The 21,484-nt window shown below is 41.5% G+C and overlaps 1 protein-coding gene and 1 long non-coding RNA gene across 2 annotated transcripts in view; both read right to left on the minus strand.

The window, feature by feature from the left end:
• The window catches only part of Col19a1 (collagen type XIX alpha 1 chain), a 31,180-nt gene extending 16,490 nt beyond the window's left edge, over window positions 1–14,690 (minus strand). Inside the window, exons 1-14 of the mRNA XM_051204294.1 lie at window positions 14,682–14,690; window positions 13,233–13,286; window positions 12,500–12,589; window positions 11,342–11,386; window positions 11,155–11,232; window positions 8,817–8,852; window positions 8,653–8,706; window positions 8,516–8,569; window positions 7,115–7,156; window positions 3,639–3,743; window positions 3,502–3,555; window positions 3,221–3,274; window positions 1,616–1,669; window positions 194–247 (exon numbers count right to left, since the gene is read on the minus strand). Coding sequence (XP_051060251.1) covers window positions 194–247; window positions 1,616–1,669; window positions 3,221–3,274; window positions 3,502–3,555; window positions 3,639–3,743; window positions 7,115–7,156; window positions 8,516–8,569; window positions 8,653–8,706; window positions 8,817–8,852; window positions 11,155–11,232; window positions 11,342–11,386; window positions 12,500–12,589; window positions 13,233–13,286; window positions 14,682–14,690 — 783 coding nt within the window. The remainder of the gene's footprint in view (window positions 1–193; window positions 248–1,615; window positions 1,670–3,220; window positions 3,275–3,501; window positions 3,556–3,638; window positions 3,744–7,114; window positions 7,157–8,515; window positions 8,570–8,652; window positions 8,707–8,816; window positions 8,853–11,154; window positions 11,233–11,341; window positions 11,387–12,499; window positions 12,590–13,232; window positions 13,287–14,681) is intronic.
• A 465-nt stretch (window positions 14,691–15,155) lies between these two features.
• Window positions 15,156–20,525, minus strand: LOC127236728 (uncharacterized). Its single transcript, XR_007835788.1, has 4 exons — window positions 20,454–20,525; window positions 16,775–16,810; window positions 15,306–15,341; window positions 15,156–15,210 (listed from the first exon to the last, which is right to left on the minus strand). It is a non-coding gene; the product is annotated as an uncharacterized LOC127236728 (long non-coding RNA).
• Window positions 20,526–21,484: the final 959 nt, after the last annotated feature.

The following is a 21,484-nucleotide window of genomic DNA, read 5'->3' on the forward strand; positions in this document are numbered from 1 at the left end:
TCTCTCATCGTACTTTCCTCTAGGAACACACCTCCTGTATGGAAACCCACGTTTAGACCAGCATCTTTCCAAGTACACTTCAATGAATAGCCACTTCCTGATACCATGTGCTCTTGTAGGCTGTTCTTGACTGCATGGGTCTCAGGTAACAGCCCCACCTTACCGCCAACCCCAGCCCCATTTTCCTCTGTACCTTGTCACCTTTTGCTCCAGTGGGACCAGGGTGTCCAGTTCTTCCTGTTAAGCCCTGTAAAATGGATAGACAAGTTTGTTATAGAACCAACTAGTCAGTGGTCAAAAAGGTGTTGGGAGTCAGTTGCTAAAACGTAGCCATTTCGAAGGTCATTTGATCCTAATTAAATCAGTTCTACAAGCTTTTATTTCTTCAGGCTGATACAGCACCTGTATTCTCCTGATAAGCCCTTGGAAGGGTAAAACGCCTGTCTGTGGGATTTTCATCTTGGCCAACCTCATTCAATGACCTTAATTGGAACCTTTTGATACACTGAAGAATTTAGTCTTGCAGTTTAAATGGAAATTTACATAACATAATGTCTTCCTAAACGAGGTATAATTTTGGTAGTGATCAACATCTTAAATACACCGAGACTGGGCAGAATTAACAGTGTGCATTTTGAGTTATGTGATCGTCATTGTAGAAAGGAAAACAAAAAAATAAGTTTAATTCTTCTTCGAGAATGGAATTAGCAGTTATTCTTGTGGTTTCTTTTACAGTTCTCTTTCATAATTTTAGGTAATACTGTACAGGTTTGTTGGGCATACTGAGGTGCAAGCATAAGTGATTGCCTTTTAATTATGGTAAACTCATGATTCAAAACACTAAGGAATGAAAGGAATGATCACACTTTCATTTGAGGGATAGAAATAATTTCCTGGCATAGAAGCTTCAAGAGGAGGAAAGGACATAGGAGTTAGGACATCGACGGAGTGGGGTTAATTTAGCAAAGAAAATGCATTGTTTGGGACCAGTTTACACAGACATTATTTGTTGGTCTAAAACTCAAGTGCGATTGTGTGTCCTTTCCTTTATCTGGCAATTGAATGTTAGGGTTGCTTAAAATTCAACTCTAAATAAGAGATTGGGTTTGGCAGGTTGGAAGTGATAACAGATTCTCTTCTAAGGAAACAAGATAACCCAAAGGCCATATTGCTGTGTTGCAGGAGCAGCGAAACAGATTTTTTAACATTCACATATAGGAATAAAACAAATTAAAGCTGATAATCTTTGGCCTGTTATTTTTCTTTGGAAAATTCTCAGCCTGTGTTGCATCTGAATCTCTCTTCCAAGGTCAGTATCAAAATTTGTAACTAAGGGGAGAATGGGCTTGTGTATCCACCGAGTTTCTATTTCCAACAGAGTAGGAGGAGGCTCTCTGGCTTGGCAAAAATTCTGACGGGAAGGCTCCAGGACACTAAGCAGGCTTAGCTAATCTTAGATGAAAGCTGGAGGTGCCGAAGGTGTCTATGCTTCTAAGCAATGGCTGATCTACAGAGAGATAGATGTGGAGCACGGATGGTACCAGGAATATTAATGCACCTTGTATCATTCCTACAGGTGTGGCCTATGAGGAGAATAGTCTCATCAAACACTTACAGGGGGTCCAGCTGGGCCAGGAGCTCCAGAGAGGCCAGGAATTCCTTGAAGACCCTGGAAGAAACAGTTTCTATGATAAAGTGTGCTATAGGGAACAAATAGATTTTGCAATTCAAATATTTTGTTATTGAAAATTAATCTTAGAATTTAATCGAGAAACTTGGTATGTGCAACCTATAAAAATCGATTTAGTTAAAAAAAAAATTCGGTATGTTGGGCCAGGTTTATTCATGTTATGCTCGTGATGTGGAGAACAAGCGAAGAGTGTCCCCTGAAGTCTAATGAGTCCTCTGCAGCATTTTCTGTGATCCCTGTCAAAGAGAATGCAGAGTGCACCTATGAAGAGCACACTAAAGTATTGAGGCACAGTAACTGTGGGTTCAGCTCACCAGGACAAAAACATACCTCTCAGAATCAACAAAATTTAACGTCTAGTGAGTTTAACAGCGCCACTTATAAAAAGCCCACATTGCAATTATTTCTCAATCTTTTTTTTTTTTATTACCTTCTCAATTACCTCTAAACCCACCTCTTGAGTCTAGGCAGTTAAAACCTGCCTGCTTGTTGAAGCCCATTACTGTGCTTATACTTTACTGAAACCTTCTGTGGAACTCCAGGAAGCAAAAGCTCATTAATTCTTACTTGTTTTCAAAACAAAAATGCCTTTGATGTTTTATTTATAAATGAAAATAAATGCCGTATTTCTTATTCTTTAATTTTTAACTTGGAAACCAATCCCAAGCCAACCTTAAAGGTTTCTAGAACACAATGAATATCAATAAAAACAATAATAAATGATGATAATGTGTAATGTGAAATACAGTTCTAACCAGGAAAATAGATCTATTTTATAGTGTCATAATTTTCCTCACTACTATCAAGGTTAATATATGCCAGATGGCTTTCTTACTTTCATTAAGCACTATTAGCACCAAAACTGTTTAAACTAACAGCAATTCATCATCCTAATTGGTTTTTCTAAGAGTTAATGTGAATTATGCAGGGCGAGAATGATATCCTAAGCATCACTGTGGCTTATAGACAGAATATTACACCATTATCTCCAAAACAGGTTCAAGCTGCATGCCTGGTCCTGAGGTGGGCGAGCTGCTGACCTAAACCAATCTGCACAGTTTATTTCTCCCAAGCGTTTGGAAGCTCAGTAGAGACATAGAGAAACCAAGGTTGTTAAAGTTCAATCATGGTACAGAACTATCCCCTGACTGGGCTCTGAAGCTGCTCTCATCTCTATGCTTATTTGTATATTCCTTCCACATCTTTGCTACCCTGAGGTTTCTTTTTGCGAGTTCACTCTTCTTCTTCTCTTTCTTGAAAGTGCCGGGACAATTATCACTACCTACAAACAGAAACCTCATAACTGTCATATTAATTGTTAGCCTTAATTTTGTGTCTCCACATCTAGGCCACCGGAGATAAATGTGCATCTATAATTATCCAGATGTGTTTATTTTTAAAACATCAAATTGTTCTTGGTTTTCAGTGGTCTTTGTATCAAACATATATTGGCGAGGACTCAGTGTCTATTGTTTATTGAATCATGTAGAGAGAAAAAGTAGCTGGCTGTTTTATTAGAGAATCTCTTACCTCATCGCCTTTCTCCCCATGCACTCCAGGGTAGCCTCGCTCTCCTTTGCTTCCCTAAAAAGACAGTAACTTCAGATAACAGTGGACCATTTCAGGATTGTTTGGAACAATGGGGAAAAACTCCCCCGATCAGAACACTTGGGGCATATCATTTGGACAGGCATCATCTGCAAATGCCCTTTGCCCCAATTGCCAAAGCAAGTGTCATAGGAGCGGTGCATTTTAAAAACACGATTCTCTGCTTTTCATATAGTTGAGAATCTGAGACAGAGTTTTCTTACCTTTGGCCCCTCTCTGCCTGGGACTCCTGGAGGACCCCGTGGCCCTATGTCCCCCTGGAAGACAGAGAAGTCGCAGCTGCAAGAGGACACCCAGGAGGTGTGGCGTAGGACCCATAGGCATTCCACAAACCTCTCACCTTCCTGGCTGCAGAATCGTATTTTCCAGGTTCCCCAGTGTCCCCTTCATCCCCTTTGTTGCTTTTCAGCCCAGGGACATGGGCTTGGCAGTTGCCACAGAAGTTCTAGCAAGTATAAAGACAACTTAACTGAGAGGTTCATAAAATCTGTTTATGAAGCTGATGTTTGATCTCTTTGAACCCTTGTCAAATGAGCAATTGTGAGGCTGCTCTTAATTCAGAGGCTCATCTGTCCAATCTGAAAGATGACTTTTTGATGTAAACACTTGACAAGCCTAATCAGTAATCTTTGTTTATGGTGCCGATGAACTTCTCCCTAAAAACAAAACACCACACACACACACACACACACACACACACACACACACACACACACACACCACCACCACCACCACCACCAACAACAACAACACACCTTCATTTCAAAGGAAAATCCCAAATAAATAGTGGGGATGGGAAATACAATTTGAGAACACAATCTGAGTTTTAACTGTTTAGCACATTTAGGAAGAGAAGCCATATTAAAGTTTGGGTTAAGGAGCAAGTTTAAAGAGTACACAAAACTAATAGTCCAAGTGTGTGGAATTACAATGAGAAAAAAAGAGAGGGAGGAAAAAAATTCTGACTTGAAAGTGGAATGAGTTTGGGAACACACCACAGGGTCTGCTAATGATTGCCACGGAGGTTTCCTTGGGAAGAACAGGAACTTAAGGTCCTTGGACTTGACCCAGGGTCAAATCTAAGAGTAGATGGGAGACATCAGTTGTATCACTGTTCCATCGACTTTACAACCTTCAGGAGATCACAGTGGCCCTGACCCAAGTGTCTATGCTCCTAAGACAAACCAAAGTCTTATTACATGGCTAGGAAAAACTGTCTATGAAAAGCTTATTTAAAAAAAAAAGTTGGAATAAAAATATGACTAGGAAAGACTAAGGACCACTGATGGAGGGACCACTGACAGAGTAGGACAAAAGAAACTCCTACTTTTCATTGTTTCCAGTAATTGGAAGAATCGAACAGAAAAAGGAATGGAGACTTGGTATTGATGGAAAGTTGGCAAGAAAGAGTAAAATTATTCATAACCAATATTTTTCGTTATGAGTCAACACACATAAAATCACAGAACCACCATGCAAGGAAGAGGAAGGTGGGGCTAAAGAGAATCAAGAAAGTTTCTATATTTCAAAATGTGTGAAAAAGATGAATTATGTATATATATGTTTTATCAGTATTGAGCAAAACCCTTGAATAATGATTTAATGATTTCAGAAACATTTTCAGATAGATTCCACTGATGATTTTAGTGGAATTCATATTTAGTAAAATAGGAAAAGAATAAGAAAAATTTAAAAAATGATAATTGTTTTAACTCAACAGAAACTTCTTAGATTCATTTGATAATGGTCTCATTTTCTTCAGTTACATAAAGCAATGGAAACTGATTTTAATATAGCTCTTGAAGAAAATGACTCAATATTATTTCTATGGAAATGATTAAAATGCATTAATCATTAGCCAATGCACAGTCTGATTCTAAGAGAACCTGGCACACAGATTAATCTAGAAGGGTTGGGAGGAATGGTTTGGTTTTTAGCATTATGCCAGGTCCTCTCAATGCTCTGCCTCAAGATATCTTAGAGAACAGAAAGCAGCTGACAGCTTGTAAGAAGATCAAGACTTGGAGATTGAGATAGTGTGCTGGCTTCCAGGGCCGGGAGTTAACGTTATGTTATTTACTTACTTCCACAGGTCAATCTCCAAACCAAATTCTTGAATTTTGGGTTTGGGTGGGGGCTACTTGTTTCCCCCTTCATCTGTTAAATAAGGCTTGTTGGCGTCACCTGACAAGGTTTCCAGTCTGCATCCCACCAGTCCGCCCCTTTGTGACTCAGGACCTTACTGAGATGATTCTGGTACTGGAAGAGTAGCGTGATGTGTTGGAGGAGGCTGCCCTGGCAATACAGTCAGTTCCTCTATCCCCTGAGGCTCCTGAGAGCTTGTTCCTCCTCTTAGCAGAGTTCACTCAGTGTGTTGTCTGTGCTGTGAGCCATCCTATATTCTGTCAGAACATTTAGTTCTGGTTAAGTATACAAGTTTCTCATCCTTCAAGAATTCAAATAGCTAATTCCTACAATCTTGTCGTTTCTAACATTATTGCTGTTAACAAAGAATCCGGGGCTTAAAACCTGAGGACACGTATTCCTGGATCAACCTCACACTTATTAGCTACGTGTCTGGGCAAATTACTTAGCTATTTGGGACTGCAAGTATCTTCGATGACAGAGGATGGCACTCCAGCCTGAGCTCAGAACATTTTGGTAAAGACTAAATGGGAAAGAAATAAGTAAGGTTGCACTGACTGACATAGAATTATAACTCAATATGAGAGCTCTCTGAAACTCTCCAATATTCTGTGTTATAAGAAGACTCTACTATTTCGAGTTCCTAAAAAAAAAAATCCCTAAAGTGTTTTTTATGTGAATATAGGCCATGTCTTTTGATGGACTCCATGCTGTATTCCATGTTTACATGTAAGTCGTTAGGCACATCTTAGAACAAACACCAGTTGTACAAGAGAAGTGGTGTGAGTGATGTGTATGTGTGTTCATCCAAAGACAGGAAATGTTAAGAGTGAAATGAAGGGCTACATTTCCATTTAGGGCCACCGTTCTTACTAGACTGCATGGACACTACATATGCATAGCCTTACCCACTACCAGAGGCCTCACTTTTACTGATAAAACATAGTATTTAAGAAAAATGGTAGCCATAGTGTATGTGTGTGTGTGTGTGTGTGTGTGTGTGTGTGTGTGTGTGTGTGTGTGTGTGGTGTTAGTATGGCGTGTGCTTCTGTAAAGTAAAACTGGGTTTAAACTTGTTGTACTCCTGTTCCAGCCTCCTGAAGGAGGGAATTACGGGCGTGTGCCACCGTGTGTAGCCCAAGGTACTTTATGGAACAGCTAACCGGTAGAGATAATTTTTGTTTAATAGGGTAACAGATGTTAGGGCGGCTTGTTGGCTTTGGAATTTTATGGCTCACGTTGCAAAACTCCGTGATATAGAAACTCAATCTGTAAGCTAGTGGCACTGATAATTGATCTGGAGCCTGACCAGAGCTGACAGGGTGGCAGACAGGCTTCAGGGTAGTGAGGCAGGGTGGGGGAAGGAAAAGGAAGAGAAAGCTATTGCTTCAGAAGAGGTGGGACCTACGAAAGGTAGCCATGACCACCCCTTCCTGTATCTCATCTCAATACTGCTCTCCCCTCTCTCCCTGTTCACAGTGTATGACCCCGAAAGAAGGAGTGGGAAAATTAGTATTATACAAGATATAAGAAGGCATGTACTTTTCAGTATTAAATGTTTTCTAACACTAGAATTTGAATTGTTTGGGCTGAGCAGTTAGTTAATTGTCTTTGGTAGAACATTTCTCTTCAACCTTTTCGACACACCAACATGTAATAGCAAAAGAATACCTTCAGCAAGGCGCCAATGTCTCCCAAGAGAGGAAGTGCAATCTGTAGTTAAAAGAGAGAAACTCAAATCCATGGAAATTCACATGTACACGAGCCTGATGCAACATGAACATAGATGCTGATGTGTGCGTTTTTTTCTTAAAGTGCCATGCCAATTGAAATTTGGGGGTGGTGAGTCTCACCATCAGACTCACTCGCTTAGCATTGTGTGTAAGCATGAAGCTTACACACAGTACTGATAGAACCAGAATATTAAGTATTCACTATTCCTTCACCAAGATCATGCAAACACATTTACATCGCTGTTTTGATCATACACCTGTGTTTTGTAGTTTCAACACAAGGCAACCTTGTTCTGCTTTCCATGTGTTGTTGGTTTTAAGTAATATAATGCTTCATTTAATCATTTGTTAAAGAAGGAAGTCACTCCTTTACCAAGCACATTTTCAGGCTGCTGAGAAATATGAAGACTGCATGGTGAGTCTGCCTTAAAAAAAAATCAGCTTTCAGAAGTCCTAAAGACACTTCAGTGAGGGGTAAGACAGACACCTGGGGAATGTGGGCTGTGTTTGGGCCACGGGTCTTAAAATTTCCTTTCAGAGGAACACTGTGTAAGCCCAAGTGACAGTTGACAGGATGTGAGATGAGGGGCACACAGTTCAGTGATGGAGCTAAAGAAGGGCTGGACAAGGCTACTGCAAGCAGCCTCTAAAGGCTGTCAAAGGCACACAGTGTGGGAGGTGAGTGGATCTGTGAAGACCCAGCGAGGGACCAGATTTAGATTTTATTATACAAAACTCTCAATACAATGCCATGTGCCATATGGCCTCTCAAAAATATAAGTGTTGGAGCTGAGGCTATTTAAAAAGATTTACTGTCACTCATAGCAAGGTTTAACCTGAAATAAAACTCTGCAACACACGGTTAGCATCTAAATGCATTTCTTGAGATTTTTCAACCCGATTTTCATAATTTAATCACCTCGTCTGTTCCAAGGTACTCAGTCAATAGCTATGCACCACACTGGAGATAACTTACCTGTAAACTTCCATTTAGAAAAATGAAGTTCATTTACTCACTAGCATTAGAAAGACTAGAAATCGTGGCTATCTGTTTTATCTCAATTTTCCATGGAACAAAGACATTAAATGCTAAGGCTCAGCCCAGGGCAAAATTGTACAGCTGAATTATACCCTTAGGAAATAAGTATTCATCACACATGCACAATAATGCTGACCCAGCTTGAATTTTTCCCCCCTCTACAAAATAATGGGGATAAACAAAATCACCAAGCAGTCTCCGAACACTGTAATTAGTTTGGACAGCAAAATTTGCTTGGTAGGCTGTTTGGCTACTGGGTGCATTAAAGATACATAAATCAGGCAAAGCCTGTCTACATACCGGGTCACCTGGGGGGCCTGGAAGGCCTGGCTTTCCATCTCTCCCTGGAGCTCCCTAAAAACAGAAGCCACTTATTCAAACTTCTGCAAGTTACTGATTACAGTGGACATGGGTGTGAGTGGGGGAAAGGTCCTTACATCATTCCCTGGGATCCCTGGAGTTCCTGGCAATCCGGGCAGACCTCGAGGACCCTAGAAAAATGACGAAGAAAAAAAATGTTCTGTAGGACAGTCTTTTGAGTAATCACTGGCAGTCAAGAAAACTAAACTTATTTTGTGAGTAACTTAGTGACCTCACTTACCTGAATACCTGGCTCTCCTGCTGGTCCTTGGAAGCCCTGGGTAAAAAGAGAGAGAGAGAGAATTATCCAAATTCTACCAGGGCTATTCATAAATGCCCTGTAGTTTACTTAGCAGAAAGACAGGGTTTGACTCTTACACAGTCTAAATGCCCTACAAGCCCTGCACATGGTTTCTAGAGAGCTTGCCATGACCTAAAGCAGTGTTTAAGGAACCAGCCATTCAAGGCTAGAAGAACAAGACTGCCCACACACTGGGGTATTTCCTTCACTCCACCCTGCGGCTCCACACTCACAGGTTCAAATCCTGTCACATCAGAAGCCAACTGCCCGTGGGGCTCAGAGGCTGGGGCCTCGTTTCATTTCTTGGTTGACTCGTTTTCCTCTTATCCATTTGTTTATTACATTTATTTATTTGTTTATTATTGAAAGTGGACTCTTCCCTCATAAAATACATTCCGACTACAGTTTCCCCTTGCCTCCCATCATCTCTTCATCTCTCTCTCCCTCAGACTCTGCTCTCCGTTCCATTTCAGAAAAGAGCAGGCCTCCAGGACACAACAACCAGACAGGAGGAAACAAGATCAAGAAGACAAGGTGCAATCCCGCATATCCAGGCTGGACAGGGTGACCCAGCAGGAGGAAAACAGCCCCAAGAACAAGCAAAAGAGTCGGAGACGCAAGCCTCTTGCACAGTTAGGAGTGCCGCAGAGACACGAAGCTAAGAGCCACGCCTCAAGGTAGACGTAGAGTCCCAGTGTAGACCATCCAGTTTCTCATTTTCCTCTTAAGAAACAGCAGGCTCCAGTGTTCAGTGGCGGGAGTAGATGGCTAACTAACACTACAGAGGTTCTTTTCTACTTCTGGGATGCTGTGGTTTGGAAGAGCTCAAGTGAGGTTGAAGTTAGCCACCCAATGACGTCCACTCTGATCGTGCATATCTTTGTGGCACTGAATTTGTGGGGGCACATGCCTTCAGTTTTAGCCCTCAGACGGCAGAGCTCTGTGAGTTCTGGAGCAGCTTGAGGCCAGCTAGGACTACAGAATGAGACCCAATTTTCAAAATCCTTTCCCCCCCCCCTTTTGAGCAGCTGGCACCAGCATTTGCTGGGTTCTCCATCTTATTTAAAAATATTCGCGACATTGCTAGTATCAAGCTTTTTGTTGCCTTTTCATTGTGTTCCCACGTGGTATTTTTTTTCCCTATAAACTTGTTACCTCTTTCATGAGTTATTGGTATAATGTTTTACCGACTTTGAAAGGCGGTGTCTGAAGTAGTGGTTTCCATTATGGCATTTTCATACACACATTGCTCTTATGGATTCCCCTCCCCCAGTGTACTCTTCTGGTCTGTTCTCTTCCTGGTGGTCTCTCCACCCCCACCACAAAGGCACCTTCTGCTTTCCTGTCAGATGTATTTCATTACTCCCCTTTTTCTTCTCTTCCCATGGTTCCATTACTACTTATGTCTCTCTCTCTCTCTCTCTCTCTCTCTCTCTCTCTCTCTCTCTCTCTCACACACACACACACACACACACACACACACACACACACACACACACACACCCCTCCACATGGACTATTCGTCTCTCTCGAGTCTGGCTTATTTCACTTAATAGAATGATTTCAAGTTGAATCTATTTTTGTTTTCTGCAAATGTCATGATTTCCTTTTCCTTTATGGGATGTATAAAATCCCCTATGTAGAACTGCTCTTTTACTGCTCTTCCTGCTTAGGATCGCTTTTGGTCTTTAGAGTCTTGGGCCTCCATATACATCTTAGTGTTGCTTTTTCCAGTTCTGTGAGGAACATCATGGGGATCTTGGTGGAGATTACACTGTGTGCTTTTGGTAATACAGGCATTCTCGTTGCATCAATTCTGTCAGTGTATGAGCCTAAGTGATGTCTCCAATCCCTAGTGTCTGCTCCAGAACCTTCAAGTTTTCATTGAACATGTTTCTGAATTCCTGAGTCAGTTGTATTTTTAGGTTGCCTCCCTGCCCCCCCCCCCGCCCATGCCCCAGGTAATTGAATGAGATTTTCCCCCTGATATTTCTTGTTAAGTTTTTTTTAAATACTATATAGTGAGGCTGCTACTTTTTAATGCTTATTTTGTATACTGCTAAACTGCTGAAAATGTATGACCACTCTAAGAGTTTTCTGGCAGTGTCTTCATGGTTAAGTAGTGTCTAAACAGGGATGATTCCTTCCCTGTTTGTATCTCTTCTCGTTCTTTCTCTCTTCCTATTGCTTTATGTAAGACTCTGAGCACTGCATTGGTAAGAGTGGAGACGAAAGTATAACCAACTGAGGTTCAATAACTTGACTGAATATTACTTACTGTCTTGCCAGGAATTCCTACCCCTGGTGGGCCTGTGTCCCCTGGGGAGCCATGGATACCCGGCAATCCCCTTTCACCCTGTGAAAGCAAGGGCTTCTGTTAGTATGAGGCTCGAGATGGATGCACTTTTCAGTTACATTTTCTTAATTATTAACTCCTTTAAAAATTAGCGATGAAATCTATATACCTTTGGTCCACGTGGACCAGGCGCTCCAGGATTTCCATCTAATCCCTAAAAGGAAAAAAAAATGTAAGATGGCCTCATGTCTTTTTCTAAATAATTAAAAAAATAGAAGTCATAATTCAAAAACATGATTCACTGGCCTTTATTTTACTTGAGTAAGACTCTTATTAAGAATAGAGAGAAAATTTTAGAAGGTTATAGATTTTGTATAATTAGTTCAAAATATAAGAGGTTTTTAATCTGCGAAATTAAACGTCTATCCTTCAGAATTATCACCATTAATAATTGCTATAAAAGGTAGGAAGAGGATGGGGGGGAAATGGGCAAATCCAAATGAACATATTGGTGATGTGGGATGTCCTTCTGTATGCTGTGAATATGTGTTGTTTTTATTGATTAAGGAATGAAGTGTTTTGGCCAATGGCCAGGCAGAATAGAGCCAGATGGGAATCCAAACAGATTTATGGAGAGGAAGAAGGCAGAATGAGGGAAACATCGCAACGCTGCTGGTGTGGAAGCAAGGTGTGGAATAACAAGCCACGGACCTTATGGTTAAAATATAGCATAAGAGAAATGGATTAATTTATAGGTAGAGCTAGCCAGTAAGAATCCTGAGCCATTGACCAAACAATTATAATCAATATGATGCATCTGAGTGGTTATTTGGGAACTGGCAGGCTGGAGAAAAACCTCCAACTACATACTGACTTTTGGGTTTTCTGGTGGTACAGTTTCCTATGACCTGAATAGTAGGGATCACATACACTTTCTATGAAAGATGGTCTGTGGTTATATCCCCAAACTCTGGAAATGTTGAGTATCTGGTTTAAGGCGGTATCCCAGGAAGTCTTGTGGCTCAGAACCAGTGTTTAAAGATTCATAGATCCCTGAGGAATCAGAACATAAGGTGCCTCGGCCTTTGAAATATCTCAGATCATCTTTAAAATGTTGCAGGTGTGTGCATCTTCTGTTGCATCGAACATTCAAATTGTTTTAGCTTTCTGAGCTAGGGTATAAAATGACGTGTGTGTGTGTGTGTGTGTGTGTGTGTGTGTGTGTGTGTGTGCTTAAAATTACACTTGTATCTTGAAACTGGGTACCTAGAATTAGCAGCCACTGAACTCTCAAGACAATCCTAGTAAAAGGGAGTTAGATACTTACTGGTTTTCCTGTCAGGCTTTTCCCTGGAGGCCCAGCATCACCCTTTGGACCTGGAAGTCCAGGAGGGCCTAGCCTTCCGCCAGAATCTCCCTGTGGAAAACAAGAGGAGCTTCTTTCTTTCTCTGCTGAGGTTCATGACCAGAAGTTGGGAGACAGTGGTTTCCATTGCTTTATATTGTCATAGCCAGTCAAACTTCATCGTTACGTTCACTATTGTACTCTGACCTATCAAGTGCCTAGCTCACTCCAGGAACTGCCCTTGTTTTAAACACATTCAGGTTCTGAAATGAGTTCTGTTACATAAAATTTAGCAGTGCAAAGAAACACAGACTTTGCATTAATACGGGCACAAAGGGCATGTCTGTTCATGAAGTTCATGATCTGAACGCCTTATTTTCTGGGGATGATGCAGTGTTGACATACTACCCTCACACACATCCAAACAGGCAGAGAGACTTCTGAGAATTCATAGCTTGACCTCAGCCCTAACATCTTCACTTCCAAGCTAGCTCATTTAGTCATCTGGAGTTTCTCTGCCATACCCATGGCTGCAATGATGCGTGACACCAGGGGCACCGTATCATAGTGTATATGAATGTCTGTCCCCTGCACTGACAGATCCTGGGAGGCTCAAGCCTCGTGCAAATCTTTTATTTCTCTGATGATGATAGGATCCTTGGTTTCTTCTTCCTATTTACTTACTTACTATTCAAAAGTCAAGTCTAAACTGTACCTTCTCTCCTTTAATGCCTTGTTTCCCTGGGATACCATGTTCTCCTGGCAATCCCTAGAAAATACAGAATTAAAGGAAAAGATCAGTTAGGACATCTCTTCATGTAATAGCATCCTACCTTTGCAAGAAGACTGAGTTTTAACATCTATCTATAAAGTAATGCTGACTTTGGCCTAAGGAGAAATGTTATTTGAAGATACGTAGCTTGTTGTCCCAAATGAAGTCAGCAGCTATAATGGGAAACGAAGAAGAACTGAAATGTTCCACCCATACAGTTGCTAAGAGGAGGATGGAGGGTGGTGGTTAATGGCTCCACAACCCAACTTAAGTGGTCAAGATAGTTTTATTATGTTTAGCCAGAGTGGCTCTTTTCCTTTTGATTTTATATTTATTTACTTTGTTCCTAGACAGTTCAGTCTAACTAGAATATTTTGTAGTTAATCTCATGTTATCAACATTTTCTCTCTCTTATGGTGTCTTTCCATGAGGGTATCATTGAAGTGGTCCAATTATTGGCTTGTAGGAAGAATAAAATAATTTTTTTTCTAGGCCAGTGGTGGTGGTGGTGGTGCACACCTTTAATCACAGCATTTGGGAGGCAGAAGCAGGAGGATTTTGGAATTCAAGGCCAGACTGGTCGACAAAGAGCGTTCCAGGACAGCCAAGGCTACACAGAAAACTCTGTCTCCAAAAACAAACGTAAATCTTTCCCAATGGATTGGGTTCAAATTAGCAAACACACTACGATCTAACCAATAGCCCCCAGGAGGCTGAAGCAGTGACCATGAGATCAGGGAAAGAAGTCATGGATGGCTCCTACGATGGTGGAAAGCGGAGAAATCTCAAGACTGCTCAACTAGAACCCTAGTCCTGGGCAGAGAGTCACTGAGAGCTGTAGCCAGGAATTTTCTCCATTTCTTTGGATATTTATGGTTTCCACTATTCTACAGTAGTATTGCTACTGACAATTCAGTTAACTTGAGTTTCAAAGATTGGGTTTTTTTTTTTTTTTTTTTTTTTTTTTTTTTTGGCTCCACTCCAAAGGACTTCCCAGTAGTAGCCCCTCCCCGCATCAGAAGTAATCAGTTGGTGTGGTGAACCCATGTTTTTGGGAAGCATAGCATAATCCAGCTCACTGCTGTCCTAATTTCAGTTTCATTTCAGAGCACTGAAGATGCTGTACATAAGACATCTCCTGGCCCCATGACACCTGCAGGTCCTTGTTTACCCTAAAGCAGAAGATGATATATACTTTAACTTTGCACTAAAATAGATTGTATCTCAATGTTGGTGAAATACCATCCCCTTTATAGGGGAGAGATTGGCTTTTTAGCATCCTGCCTTTTGTGTATAGTACTGGCATGTGCTTTGAGCTTCGCAAGGTAGTTCTGAGATGTTTCATTTAATGGGTCTGCTGTTTTTCAGCAGGTGATAACCTGTGTAACTGACCTGATGCATTGCCTGGGAGCAATTCCCTGAGAGTCCCTCTCCCCTGTCCCCCAGTTGGTTTTTATTGAGACATCCCTGTATAATTTTCTCTGGGAAACTCAAGTATCTCAGGGATGCATAATTTTATTGTAGAAACAGATCCCGAATTCTTTTCCTGTTAAGAATGTGGCACAGGGTCATTGATTTAACTGGCATTGTTTACTCTTAAAGCTTTTATGGATGCTGTTTGTGAATTTGCTCTGAAAAAGAAATTTAAAATCCTATTGTATACCAAAAGGCCTAGCTGCTGTTAGCTTCTATGTTTGTAATAATGCAGCCAGTGGTGGTGGTGGGTCACCATGGAAACAAGATAAAATCTCTGAGAACATCTGTGAAGAAAATGAGTGGCACACCTTTTTGAATACAGGATGGCTATAATTCCCACATTATTTCCCAATAGTGACTTCTTATACACCTTGATATAAGAAGTGCATACCTTTAGCCCTGGGCTTCCTGTTAAACCAGGTGGACCAACATCTCCAGGTTCTCCCTAAATGCATGAGAGGAAAGGAAAGTTAAATGTTACTATTATTTTCACCATCTCACTAATATTGCAACTGTGATTGGAAAATTCCAGAAGATTACCTTTATTCCCTGTGGTCCTAATAGGCCAGGTTCTCCCTGTGAATAAAATAGTTGCCATATGATTTATTCCTGAATCCAGATGGGGTTAGACATCTTGATACTCTAATTGACAGTCTATCAGTTAGCACACAATAAAGGGGGAGATTATGGAAGCTATGCAATCAAGCGATACTCAACCTTAAACTCATAGAGAATGGCTCTACTAGGAAGTGTGGTCTTGTTGGAGGAGGCTGGATAACACATACCTTTAATCCAGACCTAGAGGCTAGAGGGCACACCTTTAATCTGGGCCATGCCTTCTGTTGGCAGTGTGTCACTGTGGGGGCAGGCTTTGAGGTTGTTTTTCTCATGCATCACTCAGTGTGACAGTCAGTGAACTTCCAGTTGCCTCTGAGTCAAGATGCAGGACTGTCAGCTCCAGCACCACATCTGCCTGTATGCTGCGGAGCTCTCTACCATGATTGACTGAGCCAATCCCCTCAATTAAATGTTTTCTTTATAAGAGCTGTCTCTTCACAGAAATAGTGCACCCCAACTAAGACATCATGGCACGTTAACAATGACTCATTCACTACCAGATGATGGCCAACCTCAGACGAGAGGCAGGATGGAATAGGCTAAGTTTAAAGAGGTGTGTGTGCTGGTGACTCCACTCCTAGGTACTTAATGAAACAGAAAATAAAAAAAAAAAAGATTATGTAACATAGTACAATATTTTCTTATTTTCCATGACTCACTTGAAAGTCCAATTTGTGTCTTTAACAAAAATTTTGAAAACCCGTATTGCATGTTTTAGTTTTGTGTTTTAGATATTCTCCTTTCTTTTTCTTTTCCGTTTTTTTTTTTTTTTTTTTCCTCCAAGACAGCATTTCTGCCTTGGCTGTTCTGGAACTCACACTGTAGATCAGGCTGGCTTTGGCCTCGAGCTCTTTCTGCCTGCCTCTGCCTCCTGATGCTGGGATTAAAGGCGTGTACCACCACTACCTGGTAGTCCAGTTATTCTTACTTGATGACTTTTATGACATTGAGGCCTAACCACTGATAGCAGTAGGCTAAAGAAAAGAAGAATAAGACTGGCCAGATGGCTCAGAGAGTTAAGGCAGTTGCTGCTGATCCTGAATACATGAGTTCAGTCCTCAGGGACCACATGGTGGAAGGAGAGGGCAGGCTCACACAGGTTGTCTTCAGTCCATCATATACATGCAAAGGCATGCATACAAAATATGGCATGCACATACCATCCCCCCAAAATAAAAATACAAAAGAAAGCCCATATAACCCAAACCAAAAGTTAAAGTGTTATCACAAGGTAGCATTTAACAAGGATTAAAGATAACAGTAAGAAACAGCAGAAGAAAATACAAGTTTCAGGAAACTTACTCTATCAAATCGATTAGGTGTCAAACAACAAACTGGAGAGAGAAATCAATGAAATAGAATACCCAAGAAAGCACTAAGCATCTACTTACTCTATCTCCCTTTTCACCTTTTGTGAACGGTTCCCCCTAGGAAAATGGGTAGAAACCAGAATCAATTATAAACATTTAGAAATCAACTCTGGCAGGGGTTAAGTGAGAAGGAATTTACAGATTCCTTCATATTCCCGAATGAGCATGGAGTTAATCATTTAAATACTACTTAGAGGCTCCCAACAGCAGCCAAATTGAAATGCTGCCCAAGGCTAAAGCTTCCTATTATGAAATGAAAATGAATACGCATGCATTCATCTGCAAGTGGCAGGAAATGGGTACCGGGGACTGTTAAATGGTAGGTGTCCACTTGAATTTCCCACCTAGGTTAGCTGTGTATTTAGACACACCAGACGGAGGCAATATTTCAAGTATGCTCTTTGAAGTGCCAGTTGTACTCAAATCAAAATGGCTCGAAGGGGTTAATTACTGGGTAAACAATAGCACAAATGGGTGGAACTGATGTGGGTGGTAATGGGGTTAGGATGGAGGTCCCATGGAGAGGAAGATGTGAAGGATCACCTCCACTCCTGATGTTCTTCTTGCTGACACACACTCCATAGTTAATCTCCACATATCATGAGAAGTTGCTGTTATTATAGCTATATGAAGTTGAAAAACCTGAGGCACGGGTTGCCCACAGTTCTTCAGGCTCCCTTCCTCTTCAGTGGTGACTGAGAAGTTTGCAAGTGCCCAAGGATAAGCCATAGGATTTGAATCAGCTTGACTGCATGTGGTGGCCATCAAACAATGACCTCTTCCAAATGAACCAAGATGCCCTCTAGCTTTAGCGGGGCTAACTTTTCTTGGCCTAAAGACACATATCTGTTACTTGGTGTAACCACACAAGCTGTTTTCTACCTAACTCGATGCCATCTTTTATTATGGGTTAATTTTTACATGTTAGATCAGGGCCTTATATTTATAGTCTTGCTTTTCACATTTTCATTCTTAGCTTACGTGTTTAACTACTAAGGTTTAGGCATGCACGGTGGGCTACATTGCTTCTACTTGTTCCTACTTAACTTGTGTCACTCTTGTGAGGGTCACCGCAAGCTTGAAATCTACACTGAATCCCCCCCACTGGCTGGGGATTGATCCAGGCCAGGACTTCAACATGGAGGTGTATCCTCAGGACTCTCATTTTATTTTGGAGTTTTGAGATTAGTTTTCACTAAGTTGCCCAGTTAGGACTTGAACTCACTCTGTATCCTAGGAGAGCTTTCAACTGGAGATCCTCCTGCCTTATCCCCCTAAAACAGCTGGGAGAACAGGCCTGCCCCTCCAGGCCTGGTTCAAAGTCTACATTGCCTGATGTAGTTTGTAGGAATCTGATCTACCACAGGTTTGCAATTTAGTCTCATCTCCCCCGAATCCTACCTAGGGGTAGCCATTTGAAGTTTTAGAGCCCCCTTTCCTTATCTGTACAATCGTAAATTCCACCTAGATCCATATTTTATAGCTCTGATATATCACACATGTCATCATTTTCTAAATACCCAAAACTGGGTAGGGGGTGGGCAAATGTGGCCATTTTGATGTTGCTGTTCAAGACAGTGGTTCAAAATTCTACTTCAGATGGTGACTACTCTTCTCCATGAGCTGCGTGGTTATTGTGCCAAGTCTAGTATAGATCCTGCTCTTGAAGAAACAACAAAGAACTAATTGTTTTGCCTAATGATGTAATACTTATGGGAAGACAAGAAAGCAAGCAACAATGTACAGAGGAAGCAGTCATCAAGGGGGTAAGAGTGGACTGCCCAGGATAGAAGTTTTTTTTATATTTTATTTTTATTTTATGAGTATGGTTATTTTGCCTGCATGGGTGTCTGTGCATCATCTGTGTGCCTAGTGCCCACGGTGGTCACAATGCATTACCAGATCCCTTGGAACTATAGTTACAGTTGGTTGTGACCCACTATATGAGCTCTGGGAACTGAACCCCGGTCCTTGGAAAGAGCAGCCAGTGCTTAGATCCTCTGAGCCGTCTTTCCAGGCCAAGAATTTCATTTCTACTGAACAAAAAGAACAGGGCTAAGACCGGTCCACTGGGCAGCTGGGCTTCCATGAACATTTGAAGGCAGGAGGGAAAGCCAGAGGGAACCCTTAAGAGGACAAAGGCCCCTTACCCCCAGGAACCATGCATCGAACCAGCCCTCAGTGATGCTGGAGCAAATCATTAGTGTCGCTTGTGGGAAACATAGGCTTCAGGGCTCCACACTGAACCCCTGAACTAGAATTCCCAGGTGTTGAGTCCATGCGCATGTTCACAGTGCACAGCTGTTGCTAATAGAATATTTTTTTTTCTGCTTCTTGTCTTACTGGTCAGATCTTCCATGGTCCACCTAGGAACCTAAATTGAGCTGGGAATTACTGGGTAGGCAGACAGTGGAGAGCCCTGGGAGAGCTTCTGAGATGCTCAGAGTGGTTGCACAGGAGTGGTGAGCTGTGGGAAGGGTCACATGACAGTCCCCAGACCCTTTGAAAGCCTCAGCCGGAGGACACTGAAAAAGGCTGTTAGGGAGGCCTGGACGGGGGGACACTGAGGATAAGTGACCAGAAGGTCAGTAACCAGGGTCCATGGAGGCGATGGTGATTTCACAGCTGCCAGAAACAATGATTAGGACAATGAAGATGTCTAATTGAAGCTGAGCAGAGGTGGAGCTCGGCTGGGAAGCACTGAGTGCTTTTCTTATCTCTTCCCTTTGTCACGAAGGTATTTTAGTGACTTCTCCGTTCCTCCTGCCCATCAACCTATATCCCTAACTCACACTGGGACATGGGTGAAGCAATTTAACAAAGTGTGCTGCACATGACAAAAAAGACAAGCCATATGCTATCCCCGACTTTTTCACAAGAATGAAGACATGTGTTTTACAGAACTCATGTCAAAGCAGAGCAATGGCAATGCATGCTTACCATCCTGGGGCCGGGGAGGCACAGGAACAGGATTACTGAACAGACGCGTGCAGGCACACACGTGCGTGCGCACACAGACACACACACACACGCACGCACGCACGTGCGCACACACACACACACACACACACACACAGTATCTTTTTTTTTTTTTTTTTGGTAACTAGGCTTTTGCATTCTCTTCATTGGTTCTATTTGAATATACATGATGATGTGATAGGGTTTTTCTTTCCTATTTTCTTTTTTTTTCCCCACCCAAAGAAAAGTTTCCAAAGAAACGAGCTGCAGCAATATTGGAAGGTGGCTTGTGAAGTTACTTTGATCTCACAAAAAAGAAAATAAGAATCAGAAGGGAAAATAATTTCAGAGGTGTACTGAGAGCAATTGTTTGAGCAGAGGGAGAAGCATTTTCAATTTTTAAGATAAATTTGTACCAGTCTTGATATATTGATTGATTTTTTTCATTTTAGGTATGGTGTTTGGTCCTATCTAGGCAACTTCATGGTTTGAAAGCTTGGGTTCTAGAACCAGCCTATGTATGGAATGGGCTACCTCAAGGGCCTTTTTATACGAGTTAAGGGAGTTAATATATAGAAGGTTTGGTGCCTGGCATGGTGTGTACCTGCTTAAGACTCTGATCTACAATGCTGTTCACAGTGTTAGAATTGAAATGTCATGGAATTGGAGCTGGGAAAATACTTTTAATTCTTCATCTATTTTTTTTTTTCTTTCTCCCTGCCCTCAAAGATAAAATACTTACAGGTTCTCCTTTCTGTCCTTTAGGGCCAACAGACCCTGGAAATCCTGGCAGCCCAGAGTCACCCTGTCGAGAAAAATCAGAAGAGAGATGCCTCATGAATGAAGAGAAAAGCTTCTTCTACCCACAGAATCCTGTCTGGGTCCAGGGCCTCCATGAAGCTCTGAACATAGTCAGGCTGTCTGCCTAAGATGGTGTCTTTGTATCCCACCATGCCTTAGGTCTTTCAGGAATCCATAACATTTCATTAGCACATTTAAAATCAATGTGGAACAATGGGAATTATTTTTCAAGGACAGGACATGGAGAGGAGAAAAGAATTACAGTTTTGTCCTGGAGTACCCAAAACTTTATTTATTTAGTTTTGCATTTAAATGACACAACAATCTGCTCTTGTTTTCTTTTAAGGACTTCTTTCTTATTTTAGGTGGGAAGACTCAGTGATCACAGAAGGAAAAATGAGTCTGCCAGCTGTCCTCAGCATTTCCCGAGCTGTGTAGATGACTGGCTGTGGACAAAGAAGTCATTCTTGTTGATATGGTGACAGCAGCAGCTTAGAAATGTCTAAGATGTTCTGGTACAAAATGTTGAAGAGGGATTTGTATGTGATATGGAAAGAGTATTTTCAGAAAATACGGTTGGAGAGAGCATCCTTATAGGAGGAAATTACATCACTGAGCACACATTGGAGCCGCAGGACCCAACTTCTGTGTTAGCATTTACTAGCACCCCTGAATAGTCACTTAATTCTTCAGTTAGACATAGCCCCAGATGACATGTCATTTTGAAAAATTTTCCCCCAACCTCAAGTGAAGTTTTGTAAAACAATGTTTATTGTTGCACTTATAGATATATGGCTTTTAAAAAAATCTTTTTAACTTTCAAAGATATAGAAGACAAAATAAAATATGCCAAGTCTTTCGATATTAAATACTCAAAATGAAAGAAATTTAAGAAAATCATGGACAAGATGTTCTCCACGTTTCCCTTTGTCTTCATATCCCAGAGCAAACAACTCTTTGGATTCAGTATTT

The sequence above is a fragment of the Phodopus roborovskii genome, unplaced genomic scaffold, assembly GCF_943737965.1.
Source record: "Phodopus roborovskii unplaced genomic scaffold, PHOROB, whole genome shotgun sequence".
Classification (NCBI taxonomy): Eukaryota; Metazoa; Chordata; class Mammalia; order Rodentia; family Cricetidae; genus Phodopus; species Phodopus roborovskii.